Genomic DNA, 23,041 nt, shown 5'->3' on the forward strand with positions numbered 1-23,041 from the left:
GTCTGCCTTGCATGCGGCTGACCCGGGTTCGATTCCCAGCATCCCATATGGTTCCCTGAGCACCGCCAGGAATGGTTCCTGAGCACAGAGCCAGGAGTAACCCCTGTGCATCGCCAGGTGTGAGCCAAAAAGAAAAAAATTCAGGACTAATTTTTACCAAAATATTCAGTATTTATCAAAATATTCAGACTCCAATACTGGTCCTAAATTACAACTGAAAAAAATGATTCTTTTCACATGTGCAATAAAGAGTAAAAATTCTTCCTAAAGATTGTTATTTAGAGGCTAACAAGGACGAGGACGGCCACCCCGATGGACAGTCTTGCTTGTCACTGACCAAGCAAAGCAACTCTGTGCACAGATGGCCTGTGGGTGGAGGCTCGGCCATGTTCAACGCACGTGGAGATACCTTTGTCATAAGCTGAAATGACGTGAAAGACAGTTTGGAAGGCCACGTATTAGATGACTGCCTCCTTACTCTCCATTCTCTAGGGGAGGACACGCATGTTCGTGTGTTAGCAGAGCACTATTCCCCACAGAGAGACATTCTCAAGAACCCGGTATTGTTTGAGGCTGATAAAAATCATGGCTTGAGCCTGATTCACATCCCAGGAGCAATCGATTGTCTTTGTATCAGTGAGTTGTATGATACTCGTACAACGATGAGTCTGGTAGAAAAGAAACGGTCGGGTGAATCTAATAGGTAGCTGTTATTCCTCCAGCACAAGCTTCTTTCCAAAGTGTGTGGACCTGCGTTTCGGGCAGTCTGTGACCCTGACATTGCGGGATGCGGGGACAGATGAGGATGCAGGAGAGCTCACGGGCTCTCATCCGTCCTGCGTCACCGCACATTCTCGAGAGCAAGCGGGAAGTGGTGGGCGTTGAGTCATACCGTCTTCTCTATGATCGGGTCAGATAAAGCTTCTGAGTCTTCAGAGTGACAGAATTAAACCAAGCTGCCTGTGGCTCTGTCCAGTGGGGCCCCCTAATTGACTCCTAAGTCATTAATCAGTTCCCAATCAATCTCTTTGTCCCGCAGCAGGGAGCCTGACTCCATTACACACCATTCATCATGCCCTGCCCCACTTCCCCGCGCCATTAGCGGGAGGAGCCCGGCTGGAGTCCCTAAGTGCCCATTAATGCAAAGGACCGTGTGCTGCTTACCTCGGCCACTGGGATCCCTTCCGGCGGGCGGCACTGGAGCAAGACTTCCTGTTCCAGGGACACCTCCTTCCCCAGAGGCTCCTGCTCAAACGTCTTCCGTAAATCTGGAAATCACAGATCACAAAATACATGACCAAAAAATAGTGTTTCATCATTTACAAAAAGCTGAGCACTTTGTCTTTATGCATTTTAAAGCAAATATTGTTAGCACTGTTCCATAATCTGGATGATCACGCGCTGTGTGATGGACTTAAGAATCCCGAGGGCTATTAACTGTGTCTTTTCTCCCCCAAGTACTGTGGCCCGAGGAGCCACGGCGGCAAAGCTGGGGTCCACATGCAGTGCGTCCGTGAGCTGTGGTATCTGTTCTTTAGCAAGGCAAGAAGACTTCTCATAAGGAGGGAGGTCTCAGTTTAGCGCTGTTTGTTCTATACTTTACACACCTTTTTCAAAACACATAAGACTGTGTCTACCACAGGTAACAAAGATTAAAGAAATTTGTGTCGGCGATATACATACTCATCATAATGACGGGTCTCATTCCCCTGACCCTGTAAGAGCCTCCAGTGTGGCACCGTTGGGAAGGACGAGTGAAAAGAGGCTGCTAAAATCTCAGGGCTAGGACGAATGGAGATGTTACTGGCGCCCGCTTGAGCAAATCGATGAACAATGGGATGACAGTGATCAGTGATCCAGTGATACACACACATCTATGTCTCACTTTTTGAGGGATCTTTGTGGGGTGGCACACAGCAGGCGGTTCTCAGGGCTTACTCCAGAATCGGTGCTCGGGGATCACTCCTGGTGGGACTCAGGAGACCAGGGATCTGAGAGCGTGTAGCAGCTGTGGAGAGGCTAGCAGCGTACTAGCTTTAATTTCCTCCCAGCCCTAAGCTTTACTCTCCAAAGGCCACGCTAGAGATCCTCATTTTAACAGTAGGTAAAAATAATTCACTGCGTTTCCTTTATTTCCTTATACTTCTTTAATTTTCTTTATATTATTATTTTTTGTTTGCTCAGAGTTGGGGCCAGATCTAGCAGTACTTGGGGTTGACTCTTGGGTCTGTGCTCGGGGAATACTCGTGGCAGTGCTGGGAGGAGCACGTTTGATGACAGGGATGAAATCAGGGTCTACTGCATGCAAGGCAAGTATTAACCCCTGCATTATCTCTCTAGCTCTCCATCATATTTCTTGATAATCACCATAATGGGTAACTTTTAATCAAAATAACTACATTCTTAGGATTATTATAGGGCTCTTTACACATGTAGTTTCCATTTTCCTCACAACATGTGCTATGAAAGTTATGATAACAGGTCTTTCGATCAATACCTCAAAATCCTATAGCCACTTTGGATTGAAAAGGAGAAAATTTGGAGTTCAGAAAAAGTGACTATAATTTATTGGCTGATTATTCTCTCAGGGGATAGGAAGGAGTACCTGATGTTAGATACCAAATGCAAGGCCTTACACATCCCAGGCTCTGCCAACTGATTCAATTTCCCTTCCCTGGACACAATTTCTTGGGCATAAATCAGTAGAAAGAGTAATGGCTGGGGAGAGTCTAGAAATAGCTCAGTATATAAATACTCAAATATAAAATAGCTCAGTATGTGATCTAAATAGCTCAGTGTGTGAGTCTAAAAATAGCTCAGTACGTGATTCCTTTAACTTTGAAGACTAGTCATTCCCACTAACAGGCACTAACTATACCAAAATAACCGAGTATCTGACACACATAGTTATAGTGGATATAGTATGTAAGGCAGAATTTTAAAAGCTATTAAAGGTGGACATGAAAGCATTAGAAACCAGCTTGTGATTTTAAATATTTTAAAAGATCAAATATCAGTTTAATAATTCACACATATATAATTGAAACAGCATTAAAAACTCAGCAGTGACATATATTGTATATATGCTCAGTTCAGCTCCATTTAATAATTTTATTTTTATTTAGTGATTTTAACATAAAATAATGCCTCTTCTTTCTTTCCAGGTTCACAGTAAAGACTTGCAAATTGCAAAACACCAATTCAGGGCTGGAGAAATAGTCCAGTGGGCAGGACGGGTGACTGCCTTCAATCCTCAGCTCCCAGGGTGTCCCCTGGGCCCACCTGCAGTGATTTCTGCGGGCAGAGCCAGGAGTATGCTCTCAGCACAGCCAGCCATGGCCCCCAAACAACAACAAAAAAACCCTAAAATTAAATAAATAAAAACACCATCTCAGTCTATTGAACTAATGGATAGAAACCTTAAGGCTATCTCTTTCTAGATAGCTTTATCTATATATGTATGTACATATATTTATCTTTACATATATATATATATATATATCCTTCTACATCAAACGTTCTAAAACTGTATCTCTAATGTCTTTCAATGATTTCTCAGAAAGCTCCATCTGGAAAAATTGACTAAAAAATATCCATTGCTTAAACTCTCCATGTGTTAAACATTCTATGTAGAAGAATGGATTCAAGACCTTAGGGACTGTGAGAAAACTATGGATCTACTTGAGTCTGGGGTAAGGAAGAGGCTTCACAGTGTTGTTAGAATTTTTGCTAAAAGAGAATTAAGACGCCATCAAGATATTGAGTACACTATAAAATTACTGATTAGAACTAATATTTTAAAACTGTTTTTATTTAATTTATTTTGTTTTGGCCACACCCAGCAGTGCCCAGGGCTGACTCCTGGTTCTGTGCTCAGGGATCACTCCTGTGAGGACTCAGGGACCATATGTGGTTAGGGATAGATCCTGGGTCAGCTGCATGCAAGGCAAGTGCCCTACCTGCTGTGCTATTTCTCAGCTCCAAACCATGCCTTCACTTTGCACACAATGAACATGTTTACACAAATATCCAAGGACTCACACACAAAGTAATGATGCTCCATGCTCGGTGGGTACGTGCTCTACATCTGCTTCCCTCAACATCTCTTGGCTAATCTGTCACATTAAAAATTCTTCTACTCTTTCTTTTTGGGTATAGCACATTCTCTCCGTTTAAAAAAAAATCTACATGAAGATAAAAGTTTTGGCAAAACATCAAAAGTCAAAGTTATAAATAACTTTTATGGGATCAAATAAAATTTCACATTTTTTTTCACCACAAATTGGTGAAAATCATTCTGAATATCTATCTGAGGAGAGACAGGGTGGAAACACAATGACTAGAATTAGTTCTCATATTAAAAATAAGAGTCTCCTGCTTTCGTGCCTGGCTATCTTCATCAAGGCCCCTCAGAGTGGAGTAGGTTGAGTTTCCCTTCCCACCCCAAGCAGAGCTCTGGCAGCCAAAGACCTCCAGAACCCAGTCACAGCCATGCTCAAGGCCCCTCTTCACACGTTCGGACGAGCCTCATGCATGAAAGGACCGGCAGAGGAACCCAGGTGGAGGGACCTGGGGCTCAGATCTCCAAGGCTGCTCGGATTGGTCCTGGGCTTCCTCCACCCAGATCCCCCTTTTTCCAGTAGCAGTCACACGTACAAAGTGCCCTGGGTGCCATGTAATCCCATCAACAGCCAAGATCCAGAGACTATAAAACAAAGCTCCCAGAAGCAACCGCGTGAACACTTATTGTCTAGTCCTCCTTCTCAGAGGGAGTATTCTGCCCACATGGAAGAGCCTGGCAAGCTCCCCGTGGTGTATTCGATATGCCAAGTACAGTAACAATAATGGGTCTCATTCCCCTGACTCTGAAAGAGCCTCTAATGTGGCACCGTTGGGAAGGACGAGTAAAGAGAGGCTGCTAAAATCTCAGGGCTAGGAAGAATGGAGACGTTACTGGCACCCGCTTGAGCAAACTGATGAATAACAGGATGACAGTGATACAGCGACAGTGATTAAAAACAAAACACGAGAGGAAGAACAAAACGCGCAGAGCCAGCACACTGGGTGAGGTGGGGAGAGGGTCCGCCTTAGCGGGTGGCAGCACACAGACAGGAGAGGAGGTTTAGAGAGAAAGGGGGAAATATTTAGGGAAACCGTGGCATTTGGAGGAAACAAAAGACCAGGATAATGCTCAATTTACAAATGTCCAAACTGCTAACTCTGTACTGTTCTTTACTAAAATAGCACAAATTGGACAGGACAGATAGCAGATTGGCTCTGGCAGGCACTCACTCTGGTGTTTCTTAGGGATTCAGACAGAAAGCTCGTGTAGATCTAAGCCAGGGTTCCCTAAGCCTGGAGGCCTGACATGGGGACTGCACAGTCTCCTGTCCTGCCATCTCGTTCAAGGTCAGATGCTGAGCAGTGCCAGGGGCGTGACCCGCTGGATGCCAAAGCTCCCCGCCCAGGGCATGGGGAGGAATTCCCTGGTGAATTATGCACGTTTCATTTTCTAAAAGATAGATGAAGCAATAGAAAAACATAATGTCAACAGTATTTTTTAAAAAAGGTATAAAAACACAGTATAAAAAAAATCACACCGATTTTGAGTATATAAAAAAAGGGACACTGATTAGATTATTGTGGCCGAAAAGTGGCGACTAAGAATGACCTGGAATGAACAAACAAGTAGGGGATGTGTCCAGGCCAGCCAGATCCAATAAACGGAAACAAATGGGCCAAACCGGAGGGAGTGGGGGCTGAGGGGAGTAGACGACGCCGTTGGTCCAGGACATTTAGGAGAGGAAAGGGGGTAGGGGCTGGCTGTGCTCGGGAGAGAGGGGCCGAGTACAGCGGCCAAGGGGCACGGCCTCTCGGCACGGGGTCACTCCCGGGAGGAGGAGATTCGGCTGCAGCAGATTCTACCTTCTCGGGCAACGCTGAGCTACGCGGCAGCGTCTACAAGGTCCGAGTTCCAACCGTGCTGGCCGCACCGCAGGACCTGGGGGCCGCTGCCGCCCGGCTGAGGGCGGAGGCACAGCACTGGCAAGGCCCTTCTGCAGCACGGGCGTTAACTGAGCCGGGACTCAACACACAGCACTGTTCTGGGTGGTGGTTTGGATTTTAGCACTGTATAAATTGGACCTAATCTCGAAAATGATCCCACGCTTAACCCCACACCAGGCGATCCTTCTTTCGAGACAAAGTCTCCTCCTTCCTGCCCCGAGTCCTCTCCGCTGGCTCCCGGCTGCGTAACGAGCCGAGAATGAATCGTGCCTGTCCAGAGGTGCAGCTGCTCTCGGCCAGGCAGCGGGCGGGTGGGTTCCGGCAGATCCTCCATCATCTGGAGAGAGACGACGGAAACCAGGCCGGGTGCTTGCAGGCAGAGAGGGCACGCGGTGACAAAATGAATAAGCATGAACAACGGACACGTGCCAGCTAGGGATTCCTGTCAGGCAGCAGGGCTGTGAGTGATGTGGCGGCCGTGCGTGGGGGTGGGGCGGGGCAGAGGGCCGTCTGCCTGGGGATGACCTTCAGGGCTCTGCGGCTTCGGTTTCCCTTCCCTTAGCCCTGACCTGGCCACTGAACTGCGCCTCGAACCCTTCCGCCTGGATGGCGTCTGCAGTGCCTCGGGCCCACCCTGGAGTGAGCTGCGGATTCCTCCCCGCAGGGGCAGAACCAGCTCCCAGAGTGGCAGGCATTCGGAGAGCAGTGCTCAGTGCTGGCTCCCCAAACCCAGGCCCCAGACTTGAGCCAGCAGAGGCAGGACCACCCTATCCCTCCTTCCGAGGTGCGTGCGGATCAGAGAACTCCTGCAGGATATGCACAGTTGTGAGTGCACAGAGGACAGTAGAATCTGGTGTGTGGGGGAGAGGGACGGTGCGGGGGTGAAGGCGATTGCCTTGTCTGTGGACATTTCCACAGGCACCCAGTGACCCCAAGCACCACCAGGCGTTCCTGGGGGTCCGACTGCAGGTGTCGTCTGGGTCACCCCTAGCTGCAGACAGCAGGACTCCGCTCGCCTGGACCCTCACAGTGCCGGGGCCTCCTGAGAACCACGTGGGATACCCCCCTCAGAGAAAGAAAGAATCCGCGTTCTCAATGTCTTTCTGCATCATCACAATACTGAGGCTGCAAACTGTCCAAAATATGAAATATACTAGTCTGTGGCATGCTAGAAACTTTACAGTTTCTTGATTGTAGAGCTTTTCTGAGGAATATCCCAATGGTTAGTGAATGCAAATAACAGAAGAAATGATTCTCAGTAAACCCAGGATTGGATCCATCTTGAAGAAAATAGCATATAATGTCCCCTCAGGAGAATTTTAGGGAAAATTTGCGCATGTGGATCGATAGGTTGATGAAGAGTCAGAAAATGGGGTGCTGGGTTTCGGATTCAGACAGAAACAGCTGACTCTTCTTCATACAAATCCAATAAGGCAATACAATGTGCATTACAAAAGCGAATGGAAATTAAGCCTTGGATGATTGTAAATGCATTGAGAATTACTCTGACAAAACTCATTTTCTCTCTCCACGGAGAGAGCCGAAGGGGAGTGTCGCCCAAGGCAGCATGGCGGAAGCCCCCGGCTCAGCGTGCATATTTACAGCCAGGGCAGATAACTGTGTCTCCACCCAGCGGCTCTCCACGAGAGACATTTCCTCCAAAGGAGAATGTCTGACAACAGGAAAATGTTCCTTTCCTACAGTAAGAAAACTGGGGTTGATCAGGACAGTCTAGGAATCATGCAGGAGTTTGTAAGCCTTGAAGAAATTTGGGGGAAATTTTTAAAAACTAAATGTCTGCCCATGTTGTCTGAGCAGGCAAACTGTGGACCAACAACACCTTTGAAAAAAGACGATAAATGTAAAAACTTCAAGTCTCTGAACACTTATTTCTGTTAACCAAAAATGCTTATTCCTTCAGTCATGATCCTTCAAAATGGAGAAAGCTTTGCTTGAATAAAATATTCAGATAATTACTGACTTTTAAAAATATTCTTTTTAAAAGAATATCTAGGCAGGGCTGGAGCGACAGCACAGCGAGTAGGGTGTTTGCCTTGCAAACGGCTGACTCGGGTTCGATACCCAGGATCCCATATGGTCCCCTGAGCATCACCAGGAGGAACGCCTGAGTATCACTGGGTGTGACCCAAAAAGCAAAAAATAAAAAATTGTAAATTTTTGTTTTGTTGTGGGGCCACTTGGTGGTGCCCAGAGCTTCGTCCTGGTTCCACATTCAGGGATCACTGCTGGGTCTGTGTTTGGGGACCACTCCCCTGGGGCCAAGGTGATGATAAGGTTGTAGGGGACTGACCAGGTGAGCTGCACGCAAGGCAAGTGCCTCTACCCTCCGTTCTCTCTCTCTGGCACCGTTAGACTGATATTGTGAAGTCAGTAATTATCTGATGGGCATACTTCAACAGGCTCACAGCGATTACAACTCCTGACAGAATAAAAAGGGAAAAATATTACACATTAATGTTGGCTGTTTTTATTTAGACATATTATATGGTTTTGTAAATATGAAGCGATAATCGAATCTGGAATGTTTTATAAGATCATAAAACTTAAAAACTCATCTAATAGATGATTACCCCATTTCTATTATAATTATTATTATTACTCAGAGGGCTTGCGATTGAAAGATGATCACTAATGTGGGTCAGTTTTAACCTGTCATTCTCCTACACACGTTGGCCATATGGTCTGCATAGACTAGCTAATATTTCTTATTGTTCTTATTGAATTTAAAGCTTATTATCCTTTTTATTTGGGGGAGGGGGTGGCACACACCTGGCAGAGCTCAGGGCTTACTCCAGGCTTTGGGCAGGACCCTAAAACTCAGTGGTGTGCCAGGGCTCAGACCCACGGTGACAGGCAAGGCAGCACCCACCTCGGTGCCATCACTCCAACCCCTTTTACACCACATGTCAGTGGTCCGCTTCATAGATTAAAAGCTAACGTTAAAATGCACAGGATTTGATAAACAAAAAATGCCCAAGTATATCATATACAAAGTGCCACACACGTGTACACGTACACATACGCCTGAGTGTCGTTTTGCGCCTGAGCAGGTAGGCATATATGAAGTAGATTATAATATAAACTCTCCCACGTTCCTGTGAAGGACGGCGAGTGGGCAGCAAGGGACCATTTTGGCCACTAGGGTCACGTGGACGAATTTCGGTGTAGACTTTCATTCAGCACCACTGTCTTGCCGTGGGGCCCTGAGCACAGAGTCTAGACTCTGCCTGACTGTTTTGTCAGCTGAAAGGGGGCCACAGTGACAGTCACTAATTCACAGGATTATCCAGGAAGAAGCGCTGATAAACTCCAGCGTCATGTCTGAATCTAGTGCATGCCCGCAGAGCAGAACCCCTCCCGCGTATTCCTTCTATAGTAACGTGAACTTTACTACTCGGGCGAATATTGGGGGTCGCCACAGTAGCCAAAGCAACCATCAGCACACGAAAGCAAAGATCGGAGCACAGACGAATGGTGACTGCAGGCCGTTCTGACCGAACCGGCCCTCGAGAGCCGACCCCTGTGTCCTACGTGGACATCTAGGAACTGCCTCACGCTTGACCAAAACAGAAGGTCCACACGAGGCTGGGCCTGGGAGGCCTTGACCTTGACGGGCCCCACCCACGCATGGCAGTCTGGGGAGAACTGTTTGAGGGGCGAGTGAGCACTCGGGGGCACTGCAAGATGCAGCACTGTGCTGGGCTCAGCCTGCAGGTCCGGGGGAGTCAGGGGCCGCTGCAGGAGCCACGCGGCCTGGTGCTCGTCTGGCCAAGTGCTCTGCAGGAGGGCCTGCCGGGTTACCACAGCAACAGGAGAGCTCTGTGCAGAGGATGACACTGACACTGTCTACACAGGAATTAAAATTTCATGTTTCCTCGGGCCGTGCGGATGGCATAAATACAAGGTTGGGAGGAAGCAGGCTTTTCCCTCGGACGCACTGAGCTGTCCTTTGAATTCTGGGTTTCCCTGTTTGGTTTGGGGGCCACTCCTGGCGATGCTCAGGGCTTAGTCCAGACTGAGTCCGGGGTCCCTCCTGGGGGTTCTGGCCCCCACAGGCAGTGCTGGGCCTCTGAACCAGGCCAGCCCTTACACCCCTTCCTTCTTTCCACCCACAAGCTCATCCCTAACCAGCCAAATCCCCTTTGCTGAAGGTCTGCAGCTGTTCCCAGTCCATAGCAACGAAGACGCTCAGACACTTCATCATTCAGACCTTCACTCCACAAGTACTTCAGCTTGGGCCTGGGAGGTGGTAGTTTAGCTGCTCGAGGGAATGCCACCTCACTAGCCATGGGGCAGCCCACTCCCAGAGTTTCTGGGAAGAGGGGTCCTGCCCTGCAGTCAAAATATGTTTCAAAAAAAAGAAAGATATTTCCAATAGAAAACGTCACAGAACTTCTGCAGTGGAACAACAGACTGACTTTCATACGTGTGGGCATCCATCACCCCCAAATCTGTCAGTATCCTTTGAGACAGGACCCTGTGCTGCCCAGGGTACAGCCACCCCCCACCCCTGCCGGTTTCGGAGAATGTGTCAGCATCAGTCACTTTCTACGGAATCCTCACTCCAAATATCAACAAGAAAACTTGCTAACCACTGAGCTGGACAAAAACGTCCCTCGGTCCAGGAAACTACTGCACACAGGAGAGATGTGCATGGGGGATATCTGGTGATCTCCTGCAGCTCCTGACCCAGACCTGGCCTTGTGTTGACCAAACAGAGGTGCCTTATTCTCATTCACATGCTCATACTTTGGGGGCCAGAGCAATAGAACAGCGGATAGGGCTTTTGCCTTGCATGTGGCCAACCCAGGTTTGATCCCCTGGTTGGCACTCCAAATGGTTCCCTGAATTACCTGAGTTCGGAGCCAGAAGTAAGCCCTGAGCACATAAGGGTGTTCCCCCTCCCAAAAAAAAAAAAAAACCAAAATCATTTTCATACTTGCAAATGCATTTCAATTAATTTAGTACTTAAGATCTTCAATTAAAACAAATTGCTTAAACAACAACAAAGAACTTGATGACTTCCTAAGGACTCCTCTTGAAATATACAGATTCTGTGGTCATATACAGAAAAGTACCAGGATTCTGAAAGAGGAAATGGTACTTCTATTCTAATGCTAATAGAGGGAGTTGATGCTTTTGTCACAGTGGGCACAACTTTTGCAAAAGTCTCTAATTTGGGCTGTTAGCAGAAAATTCTTCCAGAAAACAGACCACAGAACACCTTTGGGAAAGTGATTTTACTCCTATAGACATTTGGCAGTGATGTAACAGGAAACATGTCTGAGTTACTGCTAGATAAGCTTAAGAATTTACTATAATATTATTTTCTGTCACTGCAGTCCCGTTGTTGATCGATTTGCTCAAATGGGCACCAGTAATGTCTCCATTGTGAGACTTGTTGTTGCTGTTTTTGGCATATTGAATATGCCCCAGGTAGCTTGCCAGGCTCTGCTGTGAGGGTGGGATGCTCTCGGTAGCTTGCTGGGCTCTCCGAGAGGGATGGAGGAATCGAACCCAGGTCGGCTGTGTGCAAGGCAAACATCCTCCCCACTGTGCTATCGCTCCAGTCCACCCAAAACCTTTAAAAAAATGCTAAACATATTTAATAAAAGGAAAAACTGAAGTCACCAGTGAATGGGTAGAAAACCACCTTAGAATGTATTCATGAACATAGATATTGTTAAGTATATTTTTGTATTCCGCATGGGAGAGTCTGGCAAGCTTCCCGTGGCGTATTCATATGCCAAAACCAGTAACAATGATGGGTCTCACTCCCCTGACTCTTAAAGAGCCTCCAGTGCAGCACTGTTGGGAAGGATGAGTAAAGAGAAGCTGATAAAATCTCAGGGTTAGGATGAATGGAGACATTACTGAGACTGCTTGAGAAAATCAATAATCAATGGGATGATGATGATGATGATGATGATGATGATGATGATGATGATGATGATGATGATTTTCTGGGAACAGAGACTCAATGTCCCCAGGATTGAAAAATTTAAAAAAATACTTGATTTCCCTTTTCAAATTTTGTAAAAGACAAAACAATCAAAAGAACAAATAATAAACTAAGTTTTAGATTGAGAAGTCAGGAGGTGTATCGTCAATATACGCACCGGGCTTTAAGGAGAAACACTTGCTTAAAAGTCATACTTAACACGACCCGAACAGCTGAGCTGCCCAGCCTCCCAGAGGTTCCCTCTAGATAAGGCTAACAGCAGACCAGCTCCCCAGAGTGGCTGGAGGGCCCGCTAGCAGGGATGCTAGCTAGGATGCTAGGGATGGACGACAAGCTGAGGAACGTCAGAGGGATGCGGTGAGCTCTAAGGGCAGAGCTCTCTTTCCTTTTCAAAAACGCAAAGTTTTCTTTAGACACTCTGAGTTACACGGCTGTTCCTGGTGGGTTTTCAGACATACAGTCCCACCTCCATCACCCACCCAGGACCCTCCCTCCACCACTCCAGATTCCCACCCACCCCAACTCTGACACCCGGACCACATTTTTTTTTTAAGTTTAATTTTTGTAGTTTGAGTCCCGGGCTGATGGTACTGTTGGAGTTAATGGTTTAGATATATACAGATATTTTATCTCTAGACAGGCAGAATTTTTCTTTAAAGACGAGAGAATAAAGACAGAAGATTTTAATTTCGTTCCTGTTATTATTTTGTTAGCCTCATTTGCATTATAAAAGGTAGTGTTTTAGACCTTAGTGAAAACAGAACTGCAAAAACTTTTATAATTTCATAGTCCACATTCAGAATCAGAGGTTAGGAGGAGGATTATCTTGGGAACCGCTTCAGCTGTGCAGAGACAAAGCTGTTTCTTTCTGCACTGAAGTCATTTAAACAGAGGAATCCCACGTGAATAAAGTTCCCGTAGAGGGAGGTCTAATTTCAGCCATTCTTTATTTCTTGGCTTTGGGGCATTTATAGGACAAATATATTTGTATTCACATAGTCTTGCTGAACGGTTTTTTTAAAAAATAAATCTTTCAGAGCTAGAAGTCCACATGACATCTATTATAGAATCGAGGAAGAAAGAAAAACCCTGACAAGCTACTCTTTTATATTCACATCGCATCTTCAGTTTCAGAAAAAATGATTATATGTCATGACAATATTTTTTTAAGGTATGTCTTAGGGATAAATAATAAGAAAAACACCAACCTTATGGATGAGGAACTTGACATATCCCCAAAGTTAAGGCTGTTAGACTACCAAAAAAAAAAAAGACGCAATGATTGCAGACAAGTTTTTTTGAAAAGATACATTTAGCCTGAAACTTCCCTTTTCCTAGAGCCTAAAATATTACTTTAAAAATGCATTTCAGTGCAGTGGATTAACAGTCTGCCTAAAATACACAGACAGATGAGTCCTCCCCAAATGTACCATCTGACACAGTATTCTATCAACCCGATGTCTAAATCTCTGAATAATTCTGAGCAAGAAATGGATTTGTGGGACTTCCAGGAAACTTGAAAACTTCAGTTTATAAATGAAAGCAAGTATATTTTGAAAAATAGGCTGATGTAATCACACACTTTTAAGTTTTAAATCTCAAAGTAGAAATGACATTATGAACTACTTAATGCAACAGTTGAGATTTATATGAGAAAAGTAGAAATTTATTGTCAAAATTTTCTCTAAAATAAGCCAAAATGTATAATTAATCTCTTCTAATTAAAAATCTAGCTTTTGTAATTTAAACTGGGCTTAATGGAGTCTTAAATGGTTGCAGCGGGATCAAATCGCAGCTCAGAAATGCACCTTAGCAAACAGGCCATTGATCCAGTGTGCGAGGGAGCCTCCCCCGGGCCACCAAGGCGCTTGGAACTCGACCATTAGGAACTGCCTGGGGATAGCCGAAATCCCCCGGACCACCTGGTTAAAAATGTACTACTTGGTTAAAATGATAGAACTCAGTTCTGTCTTATGCCGCGTGGGCAGGCGGGAACTGGACCAGTAACGATCAGTGGCCGATGTGACTGGCTGTCTGGTTCCCGAACACTGTTAGTTTGGTTGCTTCAGACACTACTGGAGGTAGTACAGAGGCAGGGTGCTCGCCTTGTACGCCACCAGCCAGGGTTCAATCCCCAGCACTGCACACGGACCCCCCAGCCCTGCCAGGAGTGATCCCTGAGTGCAGAGCCGGGGTTCAGCCCTCAGCATGGATGGGTGTGTCCCCCGGAAAACAAAAGATTCTCCAATACGAATGAGGCTTGGTCCAGACGCACAGGGAGCCCCTGCCCGGTGCCGGGGAAAGGCAGGTGAGCTGTGCAGAGGGCGCAGAGGAGACCCCCGCAATCCACCTTCTTCCCAGAGAGGATTTCACTCCCCGCTCCTGCTCACGGCCTGTGTGACGGTGGCTGGCTGTGACTCACGGATTTGCACACTGATGAAGAGTAGATCCGGGGAACAAGCCTGACCCTCGCAGGGAGAGGATTCCCCCACCCTGGAACATCCATTACTGCCTGAACGGGAGGCGTGGGCTGGCCATAGGGATGCCCTCACCTCAGACCCGGGGAACGTACAGCCCCATTCCATGGTGTAAATGGGCAAGAGTCTCCACCTGAGGACTGACGATTCAGCCTGGTTCATAAAGTGATGGGAAAGGGAGAGGATATTTGGGTTTAAAGTTGCTGAGTTTTGCAGCAAAAGGACACGAGGGTGCTCTTGGGAAGGTGGGAGGCACCGGCCCCTCCCACCGCCGAGATGTGATCCCGGGGGCCACACACGTGTGCGGCCTCTCCGCAGCTGCACGAGCGTGAATCCAGACCCAGCAAAACCTCTTTCGGCGTGGGCAACTCCTCGCAGAATGTCTCCAGCCTGAGAACTAAGCCTCGGCCCCGTGCCCGCCCAGGAGGGGAAAGGTATTTCTCTCTCTCGCCTCTTTCTCTCCGGGGATGAAGGGCGCGGTGTCCGCCATATTATGACGACCACAGATTGGATTTTCAAGCCTGCAATGATCCAATATCTGGAAGAAATCTCCCTGGACTTAGTTGTTAAAGTACGAAAATTCAAAACCGCGTGGCCGCTAGTGCGGCCACGTGACCTCATTTGTCTTCACAGTAGGTCTGAATCTAGTGGGGTACTCCTAACAACAATAGTGAGGTTTGTGTTGAAATATTGAATTTAACCAAGGTAAACAGAAAGTAAAATGAAACTTATCAGTTACAAGGCGGGGGGTTGGGGTGCGGGATGGGAGGTGTACTGTGTGGGTTTTTTTTTTTTTTTTGGTGGTGGTATATGGGCACTGGTGAAGGAATGGTTGTTTCAGCATTGTATAACTGAGACCTAAGCCTGAAAGCATTGTAATCTTCCACATGGTGATTTAATAAAATAAAATTTTTATTTAAAAAAATAAAAAAATAAAGTTGCTGAGTTTAAGGTTGCTAAGTTTCAACAGCAGAAATCGTGTTGTTTTAAGCAGCTGCCTCTGTCAGAATGAACACCTGTGACCGTTCACTGTGCGTTTCTCTGTGGCTGACACCATGTGGTATTTCCCCATGCATCTACTTTACTCCTAAAACAAACCCAGACCCTTCACTTCATGGTTGATGAAGGCCCAGACAGGTTAACTTTCTTGACCAAACTCAATGAGGGTGAGTCATAAAACAGGTCTCACAGGCTGGGGGAAAGGCAGCTCAGAGAGAGAAGGGGAAACCAAGTAAAATGTGGTTGGAGATCCTGCCCAGGAAGGGAGATGTTTGATGAAAGTAGACTAGAGACTGAACACAATGGCCCCTCAATACCCGTATTGCAAACCACAACACCCAAAAGGAGAGAGAGAACAAAAGGGAATGCCCTGCCACAGAGGTGGGGTGGGGTGGGGGGATGAGATTGGGGGTGGGAGGGATACTGGGTTCATTGGTGGTGGAGAATGGGCACTGGTGGAGGGATGGGTTCTCGAAGATTGTATGAGGGAAACACAAGCATGAAAACATGTAAATCTGTAACTGTACCCTCACGGTGGTTCACTAATTAAAAAATAAATTAATTTAAAAAAAAGAAAAAATGTAGTAAGTACAAGGATAAAAAAACACAGGTAGATGAACATGAGTCAAGCTAGCCCCAAGCCTGCACTCTTCCCTGCCCACAGTGTTCCCCTGAACACCCCACCAAGGACCCCCAGACAACACCATCAAGCCGGCACAACCGAACGACCATCACAGCCAACACCAGGCCAAGAGGGAACAGCACTGACTAATACTTTGCCTAAATTAGCTTCCTTACCTTTGCCCTTGGAATCTCCCCACTGGCGACACAGAACACTGGAAGGAACGGGGCCCTCATAAAACTGATTCCGACCACCCTCGTGTCCTACTTTCAAGATGCACTTGGGTCACACCTAGTGATGCTCAGGGCTTTATCCTGGCTCAGAACTCAGGGAGCACTCCTAGTGGTGCTAGGGAGACCACATGGGAAGCCGGGACCAAACTCGGGTTCGACGGGTGCGAGATAAGCACCCTCCCCGCTGCACTCTCGCTCCAGACCCACTGTGTCCGGGTTTGTTTTCCCCACACCCAGCTGTGTTCAAGACTCACTCCTGTCGGTGCTCAGGAAACCCTCGTGGCCCCAGAGGTCACCCCGGGGCTTCTGGAACACGCGTGAGGCACGCCCCTGAGCTCTCTGACCCCAGGCCTCTCCATCAGACAGCTGCTGCAGTGTCCAGGTGAGTGTTCTCAGAAAGAAATGTCCCTCTCTCCAGAAGCACAGCCCCCCGAGGAGACCTCTCCAGGTGCCCTGGCAGGCGTGCCTGATTCCTGAGCAAGCCTCTTCTGTTCTCAGCAGCTGAGCTCTGCATGTCCCTCTGTCCTTTCCTGGTGTCTAACAAACTCAATTTTATAGTTTACATCACGTAAATATATGGAATATTACAAGTAAGCTTTGAAATTAGCCAATATTCATTTATCCTCTGCAAATTTGAGAAGAAATTTCTTTCCAGTAAAGAAATGATAAAGAGTAGAGATCTAATTAAATGGGGGCAATTTCACTGTTGGACCTTAGCATCAGGGGGTCTTTATCTGAAACAAATGAAGCTTAAGTTGTAGCTTCTGTCTTGTCACCATCAAACATCCAGGGGAGAACACCCAGTGCACCTGATGTAAGGCACATTCGGAAATCTGCAAGATCTTCATGTTAGTAAAATCTCATGTGAACTGCAACTGCCCTGACAGAGAAAACTTGAAATTTAACTTTTACTTTTTCCACGTTGATGTTCAATCTGAGTAAAACTCAACATAAGCTAGTTTATTCTGGCTACTCTTTCAGTTCCATGAATTATGGTGAGAGACTCAAAACTCTGCTTCAGGCATAGGATTAAAATATGAAATAATTCATCTTCCTAAAAGAATAGCTTTCTCTCATGATACTAAAAGTGGCAATATATATTCAATAGCTATGAAATGTAAGATGAAGTTCATATATGTATATATAATATTAAGTGAAATAAAATATATTGAGATATTGCAAACAATTCTCTATAAAATCAATTAAAATTAAAAGATTATTAACAAGAGAGTCATCAGTTGAAACTATGTAGTCCTTACAGGTTAGCTTTTAAGAAAGCCAGTTTATTAAGGGATACATATTGGATTTAAGAATTAAAAATGCGTACTTTATAAAGTGAACCAAAGAACAATGAGAGATAAACAAAATATATTTCATCGTGGTTCCCTTCTGAGCATAATATGCTAAAATTGTTCTACATGTTTAAAATTTCATTATTTTCTAAATGTTGGAAGAATTTATTTTTTCCTCATAATTAACAAAATTAGTTTCCACTGTTTGTGTCCCGCATGGCAGAGCCTGGCAAGCTCCCCGTGGCATATTCGATATGCCAAACACAGTAACAACGAGTCTCACAGTGGAGATGTTACTGGTGCCCGCTCGAGCAAATCGATGAGCAACGGGCTGACAGTGCTACAGTGCTGTTTGTGTACAGAGTGTAGGGCATGTGCTCTGCGAGGCTCCTTCTGCGACACCCGGCCCTGCGCTCTGGGGAGAGCAAGGCTGCTGGGGCGGGAGAGCTGCGCTGACCCGCCAAAGTGCTGAAGGGGCAGCAGAACGTGAGAGTGCACGTTCACTGGGTGGGCCAGAATGGGATTGAAGGCCCGCCTCCTGCTGAGCCAGGTGCGACAGCGTAGAGCTTCCGAAGAAATCATCCTTCATTGCTCCCACACTGCACGTCAGGTACCCATAGTGCAGCATCACCCTTCAGGTACCCCTACTGCAGCATCACCCTTCAGGTACCCCTACTGCAGTATCACCCTTCAGGTACGCCTACTGCAGTATCACCCTTCAGGTATCCCTACTGCAGCATCACCCTTCAGGTATCCCTACTGCAGTATCACCCTTCAGGTGCCCCTACTGCAGCATCACCCTTCAGGTACCCCTACTGCAGCATCACCCTTCAGGTACCCCTACTGCAGCATCACGTCAGGTACCCCTACTGCAGCATCACCCTTCAGGTACCCCTACTGCAGCATCACCCTTCAGGTACCCCTACTGCAGCATCACCCTTCAGGTGCCCCTACTGCAGCATCACCCTTCAGGTACCCCTACTGCAGCATCACCCTTCAGGTACCCCTACTGCAGCATCACCCTTCAGGTATCCCTACTGCAGTATCACGTCAGGTACCCCTACTGCAGCATCACCCTTCAGGTACCCCTACTGCAGCATCACCCTTCAGGTACCCCTACTGCAGCATCACCCTTCAGGTGCCCCTACTGCAGCATCACCCTTCAGGTACCCCTACTGCAGCATCACCCTTCAGGTATCCCTACTGCAGTATCACGTCAGGTACCCCTACTGCAGCATCACCCTTCAGGTACCCCTACTGCAGCATCACCCTTCAGGTACCCCTACTGCAGCATCACCCTTCAGGTGCCCCTACTGCAGCATCACCCTTCAGGTACCCCTACTGCAGCATCACCCTTCAGGTACCCCTACTGCAGCATCACCCTTCAGGTATCCCTACTGCAGTATCACGTCAGGTACCCCTACTGCAGTATCACCCTTCAGGTACCATACTGCAGTATCACCCTTTAGGTACCCATAATGCAATGCAAGTTCTCCCTCTGTCTCCCTTCTGCTCTCATCTATCAGAGATGGCTCCTCAGCACGCACGCATGTGCACAAACACTCTGCCTTCCGGTGCATCTCCTTCTCAGAGTCTATTTGGGGTGGAACAGACTCTGCATGCCAAGAGAATCTCTTTAGACACAGAAAAGATCAATGAATAATTCTGTAATGAAAATAAGCTTCCCTAGAAATACCATAATTTAATTCAATATAAATGTATTAAACATCCATGATGCAGCCCTAGAGATAAACATTTAAGTTAAACACTGTTAACTTAAACAGGGGCCAGCAGGGCGAAGCTTGGTGGAACTCGGGGTCTCTGCAATGCCAGAGAGAACTCGGCACATCACTGACATGTGTTGTACCACTTTAGCTAATCTCCCTGGGACCCACAAAATAATTACTTCACTCCTTTATTTTATTGGCCTGGAGTGATAGGTAGCGGGTAGGGTATTCGCCTTGCATGCTGACGACCCGGGTTCGATTCCTCTGACCCTCTCAGAGAGCCCGGCAAGGTACCAAGAGTATCCCACCCCAATGACAGAGCCTGGCAAGCTATCCGTGGCATATCTGATAGGCCAAAAGCAGTAACAACAGGTCTCACAATGGAGACATTACTGGTGCCCGCTCGAGCAAATAGATGAGCAACTGGATGACAGTGCAGTGATTTCATTGAGATAGCATAAATTTTAACATTATGTGTGATGTATGGATGTATGGGTCACTGAAAATTAACATGTGTACTTATGACATTAAGTTGCTTGCTACAAGTCCAATTCTCAGGGAATTTGCTGGCATGAAGCACAGACGTTACAAGTGAATATAAGTTAAATGAGGCAGGTCCTCAGCAGGTGGAAACAGCCCTGCAGAGCTGTGAGACTCCGGCTCCTGTTCCCAGGAGCAGAAACGGCTTTCCTGGGAGTTAGGGAAAAGTCTCGCAGAAGGCTTAAGCCCTTCAAATCGTTCCTTCGCATCCCCACCCCATCTTTCAATGAACTCTGACTCTGTGTGTGCAAACATACACAAACACACAATACCGAGTCTTGTCCGTGCCACTGCCCCAAGGTAGCCTGACTAACGTCTCTGATCGCCGTAACCGCTCCCTCCCCACGGGCTCCCTGCTCCCCTGCTCCATTCTCAACCAAGCGGTAACCTCTAATGTGCTGTTCTGCTGAAAAACAGTCTTAAGTGCCTACGTTACACAAGGAACCCAGGATGTTAGACACTCAGAATGGGGGCCCGGGCAGTAGTGCAGAGGGCAGGGGGCTTGCCTTGCCTGCCACCAGCCCGTGTTCCATCTCTAGCACCCCATGCGGTTCCCTGAGCCCTGCTAGAAACAATCCCTGAGCCAAGAAGCAGGAGCAAGACCAAAAAACAAGCAAAAATCAGTATTGCTGTCCCCTCATTGCCCTCCCATCCAATCCTCACCTCCACACCTAACTTTCTCAACTCCTCTAGGTGCGTGGATCACTCTGGTCCCAGACGCAGGTATCAGTGTTTCTGCACTCAAACCCTCTGTAGCTCTGCCTAACCCCCTCCCTGCATCTGGCTTCTTCAAGGTCAGTGTCAAACTTGGGTCTTCTCGTTTTCTAGTGGAACATTTACTGCTTTCCAGGTGCCCCCAACCCCATATCATGTACCAGCTGCTCTATTCCTGGTGATTATTTATAGCTTCTCCTTTCTCACCAGAGCTTGAGTTTACAAGGAAATAGATCGTGGCATATTCTTTGTGCCCCATAGCCAATACTTAACAAGAATTCCCAAAACAGAGTAAATGCTTAATAAATTTGTATTAAGAACAATTCCTATGAATAATGGATGGAAGTAAGAGGGAGGCCTTTATTATGTTCAATACTAAAGTGCAGAAATAATAAAGCGCAGAATAATACAATAATACAGTATAGAAATCAAAACCTTCCAATTCGAGTGAATGTTGGGCTGAATTCAGAAGCTGAATTGCCACGACCCAATATTTCAAGTTTTAATCTGAAGTACCCCAGAGTGTGAGAGTGTGACTGTGCTTAAATAGTGTCTTTAAAGAGGGGACTACACAAAACAAAGCGGCCAGGATGGACTACTCTGGCAGGGAAGGGGACGTGGCGAGGGAAGCCCTAGGAGCAGAGTCAGAGGGCTGGCCACGCACTGGGCATGCAGAGAGTGGACACGCGAGGAGAGGAGTGTCAGGGGAAGCAGGAACTGGCCCCTAGGTCCTGCACTCCCAGGGCTTAGAACTGTGAAAAAAATAAAGTTTGCTCTTAAAGAGAACAAACATGACATCTCACGGAAATTAAGATGCTGGCATATACCACGGCAAAAGTTTCATCTCACGAGTCAACGCATACTCTTAGACAGAAATGATGTTGAGCTGAAGGGAGCCGTGACTCTGGAAAACCGCATCCGGGCTAGAATAGATGGAGAACTGGAAAGGGAAAAGGATGGGGCAAGAACCCTCACTCTGAAGCGTTCAAGCGGCTGAAGAGGGAGAGAATGGACGAGAGATCTTCCGTTTGTTTTGTTTTGGGGCCACGTCTGGCGATGTTCGGGGGTTCCTCTGGCCCTGCACTCAGGAATCTCTCCTGGTGCTGCTCGGAAGACCAGTCGGTGTGCCGGATATGGAACCTGGCTCAACCATAACCAAGGCAAGCACCCTCCCCGCCCTGCCGTCCCTCTGGCGGGAAGGAGATCTATGTCATCACTGAACAAGAAGTGAACTTCGAAAACTAGTGGGATATTTCAGTGAGCCTAAGGCTCCAGAATAAAGAGGAAATCCTTGTCTGGGTGATCTCAGTTTCCAATATGCTATTTTTATGTTTATTTAATTATTTAATTAATTTATCTATTTACTTGCTTTTTGGGTCACACCTGGCGATGCACAGGGGTTAATCCTGGCTTTGCATTCAGGAGTTACTCCTGGTGGTGCGCAGGGGACCCTCTGGGACCCTGGGAATCGAACCTGGGGAATGGAATGGGGAGGGCATTCAAGGCAAACGCCCTCCCCGCTGTGCTATCGCTCCAGCCCTCAATTTGCTATTTTCAGTACCCAAGACAGTCAACATGGTTTTTAAAAATTAGAAAAATGAACCAATTGCAGAACTAAAGTGAGGTGCTCCCACAGCTTCGTCGCTATCAGACTAATGAAATTCTGAACCACGCGGGAGCAGCAGTTACTCCTTCACCTCCCTCGACAGAAAGTAACCCGGGACCCAAATACTAAAGTGAGAGACTCAGCAGCAAAGGGGCACTCCGGGGGACCCTGGGCTTGCGCCGTGCCCTGGTCTGGGCTCCCCCGGGGTCGCAGCGCTGCGGCACCAGGGCCGAGGGACTCACATGCGATGCGCACGTAGGCCTTCCTGCTCTTGGTGGTGCCCGCGGAGCTCCAGGCCACGCACTGGCACCAGTAGTCCTCGGGCCCGAAGAGCTCCTCCACCTGCTGGCGCGAGACCTCAATGCTCACCTCCCGGACGATGAGGCCTGCGAGAGACAGGGAGAGTTAGCCGCAGCCGGGCCTCGCGCGAACCCATCGCTCCTGCCCTCTGCCCCCCTCCCGCCCCTGCCCCCAGCCCCACTCGCGCCCTGTGTGCCACTCCAAGCCCGCAGCAGCACGTCCTCCAGGAAACGGTCCCCTCTGCATGGACGCTCTCTGCTGCCCGCCCAATTGTGCCCTGACGTCACACGTCTCAATCATTCCTACGTCAGTCCTACAGTTCTCGGTGTAATGACGTGCTGTGCAGGGCCTACGGTGACGGACTCTTCCGCAGGACCCGAGAGACTGGACCGAACCACAGTCATGGATGTAAACCCATGAATACATATCTGTAAACATGCAGCAGGGCTTCTCATGCTATCGCCCAGTGCTGTCACTGAACCTTCCTAAAGTTTTACGTAAAGTAAGGACAGCCTTGACGCAGGAGAGTACCATGGACAGGC

General features: G+C 47.5%; 1 protein-coding gene across 2 annotated transcripts in view; it reads right to left on the reverse strand.

Moving 5' to 3' along the window:
- Positions 1-23,041, reverse strand: part of UNC5C (unc-5 netrin receptor C) — a 370,789-nt gene that overhangs the window by 107,188 nt on the left and 240,560 nt on the right. For both annotated transcript variants that reach the window (XM_055139055.1, XM_055139054.1), the window contains exons 3-4: positions 22,442-22,585; positions 1,165-1,268 (exon numbers count right to left, since the gene is read on the reverse strand). In XM_055139055.1, the coding sequence (XP_054995030.1) occupies positions 1,165-1,268; positions 22,442-22,585 (248 nt within the window). The remainder of the gene's footprint in view (positions 1-1,164; positions 1,269-22,441; positions 22,586-23,041) is intronic.

Source organism: Sorex araneus, chromosome 5 (assembly GCF_027595985.1).
Source record: "Sorex araneus isolate mSorAra2 chromosome 5, mSorAra2.pri, whole genome shotgun sequence".
NCBI lineage: Eukaryota > Metazoa > Chordata > Mammalia > Eulipotyphla > Soricidae > Sorex > Sorex araneus.